Source organism: Bubalus kerabau, chromosome 19 (assembly GCF_029407905.1).
Source record: "Bubalus kerabau isolate K-KA32 ecotype Philippines breed swamp buffalo chromosome 19, PCC_UOA_SB_1v2, whole genome shotgun sequence".
NCBI lineage: Eukaryota > Metazoa > Chordata > Mammalia > Artiodactyla > Bovidae > Bubalus > Bubalus kerabau.
Window position 1 is genome coordinate 30,882,402 of NC_073642.1, and position 10,936 is coordinate 30,893,337.

Consider the following 10,936-nt stretch of genomic DNA (forward strand, 5'->3'; position numbering starts at 1 on the left):
TTAATCAGCAAGCTGAGAGCAGAGAAACTTTAAGTGGAAGGGTCAAGAGTCATGGCCACACACATTTCCATTTCAGCAAGAAATCTTCCAGCACCCACTCCAGGCCAGAGGCTCTTGTGAGGGTGACACGATAGAGATCAAACAGAGGAGCCCAATCAAGGTCCCTGGCTTGGAAGAGCACCTGCTCAGCCAGGGATGGGGCTGTACTCATAAGGGGCTGAACACGGGGTGCCCTGTGGCAGGTGCCATGAGCGTCCCCAGGAAGTAGGGGAAGCCAAAATAGATGGTGGTTGGATGGCATGACTTTATCAATACAAACTCCCGTAACCGGGCGGGGGTGGGGGGCGGCCAGAAACATTTTCAATCAGGCCCAAGCCGGTGTTTGTGGTTCTGGAGTGCTTTAAGAGAGGTGGCTGAAAATGGTTTGAGAGGTGGGGGAGGGCAGGAAAGGGAAAGGGGATTCGGCCTCAGATGCTGAGAGGCCGGTGGGGCAGCAGCCAGGCCAGCCGAGCAGCACCGCACAGAATAAGCAAGGACCGTGGGACACAGGCCAGTGCCCCATCTACGGGCCTGGCCCCCCCAGGCAGAGGGGACAGCATGAGTGGACCTGTGCAGGGTCCAGAGAAGGCCAGGGGGAGAGCCCACGGTGCAGGCACAAGATCCTGGGCTTTGCCTTCTCATACTGGGGTTCTCCGTGGTGCTAGATAGGAGCCTCCGTCACTTGAGAATGGGCTTGTTATTTTTATTGTGGAATAAACATAGATATAGTATGAAGCAGACTGCAAACTGGATGAATTCTGAAGATAAAACTCAAGGTTTTAAGGAACACTTCACTCACAGCTGAATGCAGAGCCCTTCAGGTACTTCAGTGCCGAAGTCCAGGTGCCCTGCCAGGCAGCAGGGACCCAGAGAAGGGTTTAAAGCAGAGAAGGAGCAGGGGCAGCTCTGCAGTTTACAGCCCAGAGGAGTGTCTGAAGAGGGTAGGAATGATACAGGAAAGGATCCTTTGGGCTGAGCCTGGATGCAGGCTGAGATCAGGAGGGGTTCCCGGGTTGGGGGCCCGTGTAAGCAAGGAAAGAGGGGTGAGGCTGCTGGGCATGGAGGCATACTGTGAGAGACAGGGCTCTCTGTGAAGGAAGCTCTAGAGGGATGCAGAGATGGGCTGCTGACGCTGGAATGACAGCCTGGCAGAGTGGAACCTGAGTGCCATGTCCTGGGAGTGGGGAAGGGCTATCACTTCGTTTCTAAGAAGGCCACACGGTTATGTCAGCTAAGAACATATTAGCTACCGCCTATGGGTTTTGACATGTACTTATGAACTTGAACTCCAGACCAGCTTTGACTCTCTGCTCTACCAGTTAGCTACAGTGGAATCTGGCACAATTTATTCACCTACTCCACACTTCATCTTTCTTATCTGGGAAATGGGTATCCAGTGACAACAAGGCATCTGACAGCAAACAGTGAATGTTAGTTACTCATATTTTCATTACTCAGTCTTGAATGTTTCCTAATTTCTATTACAATTTAGGTTTTGCATTATTTAGAAACTTTTTTTGGAGAAGTAAATGGCAACCCACTCCAGTGTTCTTGCCTGGAGAATCCCAGGGACGGAGGAGCCTGGTGGGCTGCCGTCTATGGGGTCACACAGAGTCGGACACAACTGAAGCGACTTAGCAGCAGCAGCAGCAGAAACTTTTTCTCAAACATCGAATTTTGTTTTCTTGACTTTGTTGTTATTGACTTCCAACTTCCATGGACTGTGGTTGGAAACTGTAGGTCTATTTTTAAGTTTTTGTCAAAATTTGTTCTATGACTAGTTCATGGTCAATTTTTTTCAAGTATTTCATGAACACTGCAAAGAATGCATATTCTCTGTTAGGTGAAGGGTTTTACACTTGTCTATTTGATCAAGCTTGTTAATTGTGGTGCTGAAATTTTCCATACCCTAATTATTTTTAGCCTGTTGAACTCTCAATTACTGAGACAGGGATATTAAAAAACTACCACCGGGATTATGGATTTATCCATTTCTCTCTTAAAATTCTACCAATTGTTACGTTATATGAATATAAGCTAAACTTTAAAAAATATCTTACTGGAGATTTGTTATTTTGTATCATTATATAATGATCTTCTTTCTCCCTAATAATGCATTTATGCCTTCAGACCCCTTTTTCTGATGGTAACAATGCTACACACCAATGGAACAGTGCAGCCATTTCATTTTCTCAGATTCCTACTTGGTGTTGGAGAAGACTCTTGAGAGTCCCTTGGACTGCAAGGAGATCCAACCAGTCCATTCTGAAGGAGATCAGCCCTGGGATTTCTCTGGAAGGAATGATGCTGAAGCTGAAACTCCAGCACTTTGGCCACCTCATGTGAAGAGTTGACTCAATGGAAAAGACCCTGATGCTGGGGGGGATTGGGGGCAGGAGGAGAAGGGGACGACAGAGGATGAGATGGCTGGATGGCATCACTGACTCAATGGACGTGAGTCTGAGTGAACTCCGGGAGCTGGTGATGGACAGGGAGGCCTGGAGTGCTGCGATTCATGGGGTCGCAAAGAGTCGGACACGACTGAGCGACTGATCTGATCTGATCTGGTCTGGTGTGCCATTTTCCATCCTCTTTACTTTCAACCTGTTTTTGCCCTTATGTTTAGGTGTGTTTGTGTAAAGAGCATAAAGTGGGATTATGAGGTTATTTTTAAAATCCAGCCTGTCAGTCTCATAAATTACTTGTGTGTGTGTGTGTGTGTGTGTGTGTGTCCTTGTCCCTGGAGCCTGACACAATCAGCCTTCCAGAAATGTTTGCTGAATGTGAAATTGATCGCCATGGCTAGAATGAAAACACAGGGTAAGGAGTGCTGTCGCTTATTGGGAATGGACTACTCAGGGGGCCAGTGCTGTGGGGAGCATGGTCTCAGTATCCATGGGGGCCTTGAGGCCCAGGGAAGTCAGATGACCTGCTCGAGGTCACACAGCCAGAAGCACCCCAAGGCCTGTGCTTTCTCCTCCAGGGCCACTGCCTCTACTGTAACCAGCGCCCCTTTTGCTTTTGTGCTGCCTGTCTCCCCCCACTCAGTGCCAGCCTCCCTGGGCCCAAGCCCTCTGTTGAGGCTCCATGTTAGAACACGTGGAGTGAGTCCATGTGCCTAAAGGGAGGCTGGCACTATGGAGAACAGTGTGGAGATTCCTTAAAAAACTGGAAATAGACCTGCCTTATGATCCAGCAATCCCACTGCTGGGCATACACACTGAGGAAACCAGAAGGGAAAGAGACACGAGTACCCCAATGTTCATCGCAGCACTGTTTATAATAGCCAGGACATGGAAGCAACCTAGATGTCCATCAGCAGATGAATGGATAAGAAAGCCGTGGTACATATACACAATGGAGTATTATTCAGCCATTAAAAAGAATACATTTGAATCAGTTCTAATGAGGTGGATGAAACTGGAGCCTATTATACAGAGTGAAGTAAGCCAGAAAGAAAAACACCAATACAGTATACTAACGCATATATATGGAATTTAGAAAGATGGTAACAATAACCCTGTGTACGAGACAGCAAAAGAGACACTGATGTATAGAACAGTCTTATGGACTCTGTGGGAGAGGGAGAGGGTGGGAAGATTTGGGAGAAAGGCATTGAAACTTGTAAAATATCATGTATGAAACGAGTTGCCAGTCCAGGTTCGATGCACGATACTGGATGCTTGGGGCTGGTGCACTGGGACGACCCAGAGGGATGGAATGGGGAGGGAGGAGGGAGGAGGGTTCAGGATGGGGAACACATGTATACCTGTGGCGGATTCATTTTGATATTTGGCAAAACTAATACAATTATGTAAAGTTTAAAAATAAAATAAAATTTAAAAAAATAAATAAATAAAATAAAAAATAAAGGGAGGCTGGAAGGAATGAGTCGGGGCTGCAGACTTTAGCCAGAAGGTGAGCACTCCTCCCCACCTTCCCCAGCCCCTCTCTGCAGGCAAGCTCAGCCCATAGAACGTCTGCATTAGTTCCCTAGGGCTGCCATAACAAATTGGCACAAACGAGGTGCATACATGCTCAATTGTGTCTGACGCTTTGCAACCCTATGGACTGTAACCCACCAGGTTCCTCTGTCCATGGGATTCTCCAGGCAAGAACACTGGGGTGGGTTGCCATGCCCTTCTCCAGGGGATCTTCCTGACCCAGGAATTGAACCTGAGTCTTCTGCGTCTCCTACACTGCAGGCAGATTCTTTACCCACCGAGCCACCTGAAAAGCCCCAAATGAGGTGGCTTAACAGAAATTTATTCTCTCACAGTTCTCTGGAGGGTAGAAGGCTGAGATCAAGGTGTCAGCAGGGCCACGCTTTTTTGGAAGCCTCTAAGGAAGAATCCTTCCTTGCCGCTTCCAGCTTCCAAGGGGTTGCCGGCAATACTTGGCTTGTAGATGCTTCACTCCAGTCTGTTTCCATCTGTATATGCCATTCTTCTGTCTGTGTCTCTCTGTCTTCTTGTGACCTTCTTATAAGGACACCAGGCATTGGATTCAGGGCCAAGCCTAATCCAGGATGACCTCATCTTAACTTGATTACATCTGCAAGGACCCTAAATCCAAATAAGGTTATACTCGCAGGTGTCTGGGGCTGGATTTCAGTATACTTTTTGGGAGGACACAATTCAATGCATAGCAGCACCTGCTTTCAAATAAGGTTGTCAACCTGAGCATCATGCTGTCTGTAACCAACCCCAACCCACAGTGACTCTGAACCCTCTCATCCCCACACACTGTCACTCCCCATCAGCCCCCTCTCCCCCATGCTCAACCCCCACCATCTCTCCTTCCCACCAGCACTGCCGTCCCTCACAGCCCTTTGTGAACTCTCACCCTCCAGCCTCCATCACGGGCCACTTGGAAAGAGCTGTCTACATTTGCACCTTCTAGCTTCTCCCCTCCCACCCTTTCCTCCAGCTGCTAGAGTCTGACTTTCCCCATCCAGTCACTCCCATTTTTTCTCAGGAGGTCAGAATTCAGCCAAGGGTGGCCTTGTACAGGTCAATGGTCAGACTCCATTTTTCACACAGTGTCTTGATGTCTCTGCTTCAGCCCAAGGCCACCCTCCTCTTGCAACCCCCACATCTACAACCCTCACATCTAATCGGTTCCTGTTAAGATAAAACAACTGTGGAAGGCAGTGAGCCATGAGCTGTCTCCTCATTCACTCATATCATTTGTTTTGATTAACTCCAGTCTGACAACTCATATTAGAGGCAGAAAGGGTGGCAGGCCTGGGATGGTGTCAGCTCTGTTGCCCATTGGCTATATGCCACTTCACTACTTGGAGCCTCAGTTTGCTCTTCCATGAAATGGGAACAATGTGACCTGGTTCCCAAGGATACTGTGAGAATGAATGGAGACTATGACATAAAGAAGGTCTGGAGAATGAAATAAGTGAACGAAGGTGGATCCAGAGACGGCCTGGCCAGCCGACCCGGTTCACAGGAACCTGGATTTTAGGAGGAGTCTTCCTGAACCCAGGGGAGGCTTTGGAAAGCCTGCTCAGATTGAGGAAAGGGGAAAGAGACAAAAGACCACATCATACACAGGCAAACAGGAGAGTGAGGACTTACACAACAGTGTTCATTCATTCACCAAACATTTATTGAGAGCCTACTGTATAAGCAATACAAGCAAGACTCAGACACAGATATTTACAGTTTATAGCTGAAGAAGAAATAGAAACATACTCAGCAACCAGTTCGCTGTCCTCATGTGGGCAGCACACTGCACAGGGGACCAGGAAGACCTGTGTGGCTGCCCTTGTCCTCCAAGGTGGGCAGAGGAATGGCAGGGAGGCAGGCAGAGTGGAGTGCTAAGAGCCAAAACAGAGAAAAGGTTCAAGGCACACAAGGGAGGGATGCAAAGCAGGACATGGGGGCCCCCAAAACTTTCACAGAGAGCATGCTGGGATTGAGAAAAGGTCTGCAACATCCGCCTGGTGTTCCAACACTTAGAACGCTCCAGGGAGGACCTGGGGGTGAGGTGACTTGGAAGAGAAAGGAAGGCTCAGCTGCCCCTCTGTCCTGAAGGGAAGAGAGAAAGGCGGCCAGGGTCAGGAGGGTCTCGCAAACAGGCCAGGCTGTGTGACACAGGCGAGGGGTGCAGGGAAGCGTCCTGTCCTCTTCAAGGAAGAATTCAGCAGAGAAAGCATGCCAAGGCTGAGGCGCTGGGGTCTGGCTGCTCCAAGGGGCAGGGGCTCACCTCTGCGAGTTGAAAATGACATTCAGCAGCTTCCCACCTGTCTCCTGGCACAGAGTCCATGGCTCTGTACTTCCACCCACTTGGAGTGGTTTCGGAAGTCCGAGCATCCCCTCATGCCTCTCTCCTACAGGCCGCAGAGGGGGCTGGGATGTGCTGGGATAATGACAACATCATGTATCCTTGCAATTCATTCAGGCCATGACCCCTCCTCCTCCCCTGCCCTGCCCTGCAGTACCTGACACCATGGCCACTCCAGGCTCCACGTGCTTATTCAGAGCACCTATTCTTCTGCAGGCACCTGGCTCCTTTGTTGTCTCTGTGCTCAGGACACAAGTTGTCATTTGGCCTCTTTGAGCAGTTTTACCCCCCTTCTCCTTCTTGGCAGCTGGCAGATGAGCCAAAAGCAGGTAAGAGTTTGGGCTTTGGAGTCAGGGAGCTGCTGTTGGAAATGTTTGCTGTGCTGCCTCATGAGCAGTGTGACCTCGGGCAGTTCCCTAACTTCTCTGAGCCTTCATTTCCTCCTCACAAGGTAAATAATACTGCATACCTCAAAATCCTTTTTGAGGACCAAGCCTACACAAAGCGCTGTGCCTGCCTCATTGTCAAGTGCTCAACCAATGCCGGATCATTGCTCTTCTTGCTCAACAAGTTTGGGGGTTTTGTTCTTTCCCTTCAAAAATCTCATTTATTCTGCACTTCCGCACATGCCCCTCTCCTCGACATCTAGCTCACCCTTTTGCACTGTCTTCTCAAAGTGCCCCATCCCTCACGCCTGCCTCCTTCCTCACTGTCCCTTCAATACTGGTGTCAGGACTGTGCTGAACGCCCCCTTGACGGAGGGTGGTCTCTCTGGGGCACACCTGGGTCCTACTTCCACACACATGGCAGTTGCCGGGGAAGCCTCAAGAGTGCAGGCTCAGAGCTGGGCCCACAGTTTGAGACTACAATATGGGCATTTGATGAGACCCTCCACACGAGCCATAGAGTCCTCTTCTGGTCAACATGATATTTGCACGACATGAGCCAGTAAAATTCACCCTGACCTCGATAAAGGAAACAGTTCACAGGAACTAAGAGTTAAATGAATAGTGTTGTAGCAAGAAATGACCCTAAAAAGAGTTTGCAGGTAAAGAGTGGATAGAAAAGAACACAGAGGGGGTAAAAATTAATCATTGATCTGGAAATGGTCACAGGGAATGATCAGCCCACTCATTTTATAGATAAAGAAACCAAGGCTGAGGCAGGCACAGTGACTCGCTTAAGGCACATAGCAAGGCCAGATCAAGGGCTTCTGCACAGGCTGACTCCAGGTTTAATGTCTTTGCCTCCCACACCCTAGGGTCCACTGTATGGTATTTGTGGAGTCATTAGTGTAACTTTCTACAATATTCTTTAAACAGAATGATTTTGGAAATGACCATTGGCCTCAGGTTCTATTTAATAAGCTATTATTTCTGATTTAGAGCACTTGCAGCTCCCACACAGTTCTCATGTTCTCCTGGGAGAACACCCCATACCCCACCCTTTTAGTTCTTAGGGCTGGTCCCAGGGACAATGGGGGATGGGCTGCAGGAAGACAAATGAGAACAACAGTAGTTACTCTTTATCCCTCCTGTTGCTCCCACCAAACATTCCTCTGCATGTGAGAGAGAAATAAGCTGCAAATGACTCAATTTTAAAATAACACTGAGAAAAATAATCAAGGCTTGGAGCTACCAGTGAATCACTGCAGTTCTTTACTTTGTAAAATATTATTTTCTTTTTAAGTGGACAAGTACTCCAAGGAATACAGATTCTTCTGTATTGTGGTCCTTTAGAGGGGTCATAGTACCACCCACACCATGAGGCACAGGGCCTATCATTCCACCAGGGGTTAGCTGTGGGCCTCACCCTCCCACCCCTTCCGACTGCTCTGGGATGACAAATCACAGACATTTGAGTTGACCCAAGATCCTGTGTGGGCTCCGGACTTGGACACCAGGCAGTGGGGAATAGGTTTTTTCCTCTACTATAAAGCATCGTCTTCCTCTATCGGAAACATCAGGCATGAAATTTATGAGCAAGTCTTTGCAAGGATGCAAACACAAATTCTGACCTCTGACCGCCTAATCTCAAATGGTGTGTGCTGAGAATGCTTTATGGTAGCTCTGCATCAATATGAAGATCCAGTGCTGTCTACCAGAGAAAGAATTTAAATCAGTTGTTTTTTGATTTACCTTCAGTGATGCCTTTGGAGAGCAAGGAGAAAAGATGCTGACTGTTAAGGCCTGTAGCATGCAAACACTCCCACCTGTCCCATATCAGTCACAGGGTCTCCAGGCTCAAAGAGATTGGTGAAATCATCCAGCAGCTCCACACCCCTATCTGATGCATCAATTCTGTCTCCATCAGTCTCTGTTGTAATGAATTCTAGAACAGGGAGCTCACCACCTCATAAAGCTCAGGTGCTCAAAAATGGGAAAGGCCTGCCATAACGATGGATGGAAATCTGCTTCCCATGACTTCTTTCCCACTGGTCCCAGTTCTGTCCTATGTGGGCCACTCAGGTCACTGCTCACCCCCCACTGCTCCCCCCTCCCCCACCAGCTACATAGCTCCAGACCTCCTGAGCAGCCACTTTTCATGGAACAGCTAGCATGCTCAGTCACAGCATACTGCCAGATGAGTGATGTTTGGGTCAGTCAAGCCCTCAGAATCTAGAGAGAACAAGTAGCAGGCGGGCCTTGCAGATGAAAGCTCAGAAATCTTGAGCCATCGAGGGCTACCTCATAATCTTGAAATCCCTCCACTCTGGTTTCCAAAAACCACTCACATCCCTCTCTCACAGCTCCCTTATAACAAAGGGAAACACAAACCAGGAGTCTGATTAAGTGCCTTAAAGCTCAATGAATGGAGCTCACACTGTTTGCAGAGGTTGTGCCAGGAGGATCAAAGGGCTAGATACAGAGGAGTCCCCAGGATTCATCTAACCCTCACCTCTCCTTATAGGAAAGAGGATGCTGAAGCCAGGGAGAAAGAGACTCACCCTGGGTCGCACAGAAGGTTAGTGATGAACTCCCAGGCTTAAGTAATTTCCACGGCCAAAGGGCCTGCTTCTCCAGTCAGGCACTGCCCCTTGACATCATCACTCCAATACCAACTGGCCTAATCTGCCCCATCACTCTTGGTACTGACGGAGCGGCGTATGGCCCTTACTGAGAGGTGTGGTTCTCCGGGTTCAGGCCTAATCAGAGAGCCCCGTGGCTGCGGCGCGGCTACCGGAGAGCCGGGTCGGAGGTCCGCTGGGTGCTTGGCCCAGCCGCACAGCTCTTGCAGGCCCTGGCGGAAGTCGCGGCGCAGCAGGCAGTAGAGTAGCGGGTTGAGGCAGCTGTTGGAGTGCGCCAGGCAGATGGACACCGGGAAGAGGTAGGCCTGCACCAGGAAGTAGGCGCGGTCCCAGGGCACCGCGTTCAGCTTGATCAGCACCCCCCAGAACGTAAGCACTTGGTTGGGCAGCCAGCAGAGCACGAAGACCAGCAGCACGCAGGCCAGCGCCCGGGTAACCCGGGAGCGACGTCGGTGCCTGACTCCAGACGGCCAGCGTACCCGCTGCCGCCGCAGGAAGCGCAGAAGCAGCAGCGAGCAGGTCCCCAGCGTGACCAGTGGCAGCACAAAGGCCACGGTGATCTTTTGCAGATGGTAGAAGGCCAGCCAGTCGGGACCGCCGTCGGGGAAGCGCAGCAGGCACAAGCGTTCGCCCCCAATGCTGGCCGCTGTGGCGAATAGGGCGGTGGGTGCGGTAGCCAGGACTGCGGTGGCCCAGAGCAAGCTGCACACGCAGACAGCCCACAGGGTGCCCGGCCGGCGGGGGCGCAGCGCCCTCGCCACCGCGTAGTAGCGCGCCACGCTCATGGCGCTAAGGAAGAAGCCGCTAGCGTACATATTGAGCACCGTAAGCGTGAGCACCACCTTGCACATGGCACCCCCGAAGGGCCAGCTGAAGTCGCGCACCATGTCCACGGCCCAGAAGGGCAGTGTCAGCACGAACTGCAGGTCGGTGGCTGCAAGGTTGAGTAGGAAGCAGTTGAGCAGGGATCGCCGGCGCCGCTGCTGGGACCGCACCAGGACCAGCACCAGCACGTTGCCCACCAGCCCCACAGCGCACAGGGCCAGGTAGGCGCCCGCGATCAGAGCGCGCAGTGCCAGCGCCGCTCCGGCCTCTGCCACTCCCTCCAGGCCGTCCAGGCTGCGGGGACCCCAGGTCGGGCGAGTGCTCTCAGATCCGTTGCCCACTGAACTGTTAGAGGGCTGCCGAGACGATGCGTCTCCAAACCAGTTCAGGGGGAGCACGGCCCCGAAGGCGCGGGCCATGCGACAGCTGCCTCTGGCTGACTCCATCGCCCTTGGTGGAGCTCAGGGATCTGCTCAGGTCCACTCCGAAGCCAGAGGCTAAACTGGGACGACTAGCGGTGTTCAGTACTGCGCGGCAGCACTTTTAAAGGGATGAAGGCTTCCCTGATTGGTCAGTTGCACTCGCGCCCTGCCCTAAGCGCTTCCAGACCGTATTTCTATTGGTTACTTCTTTACCTTCGATTTCGTCAAGAACTGAGGACCCTCAGCCAGAGTGGAGGCCGGAAGCTGAGAGGTCAGGTCGAAGGAGAAGGCTTCTGCGATTCACGTGGGGCTCAGGGTTGCGGCT

General features: G+C 51.0%; 1 protein-coding gene across 6 annotated transcripts; it reads right to left on the reverse strand.

The window, feature by feature from the left end:
* Positions 1-5,056: 5,056 nt before the first annotated feature.
* On the reverse strand, positions 5,057-10,702 carry LOC129633697 (relaxin-3 receptor 1-like). 6 transcript variants are annotated; one of them, XR_008705221.1, is made up of 3 exons: positions 9,284-9,447; positions 6,494-6,643; positions 5,067-6,260 (listed from the first exon to the last, which is right to left on the reverse strand). XR_008705221.1 is itself a non-coding variant. In XM_055555568.1 (2 exons), the coding sequence occupies exons 1-2, from the start codon at positions 10,633-10,635 to the stop codon at positions 6,255-6,257; spliced, it is 1,188 nt and encodes a 395-aa protein (XP_055411543.1). In that variant the 5' UTR covers positions 10,636-10,702; the 3' UTR covers positions 5,061-6,254. The 6 variants fall into 6 exon arrangements, 1 of the variants encoding a protein (XP_055411543.1); XR_008705219.1 differs by having other exon boundaries at positions 9,235-9,296; XR_008705222.1 differs by lacking the exon at positions 9,284-9,447 and adding an exon at positions 8,475-8,792 and having other exon boundaries at positions 6,494-6,574.
* Between the last annotated feature and the right edge of the window lie 234 nt (positions 10,703-10,936).

Excerpts from the sequence above, each read along its gene's own strand:
- LOC129633697 (XM_055555568.1), bottom strand. The coding sequence starts at position 10,635 with ATGGAGTCAGCCAGAGGCAGCTGTCGCATGGCCCGCGCCTTCGGGGCC.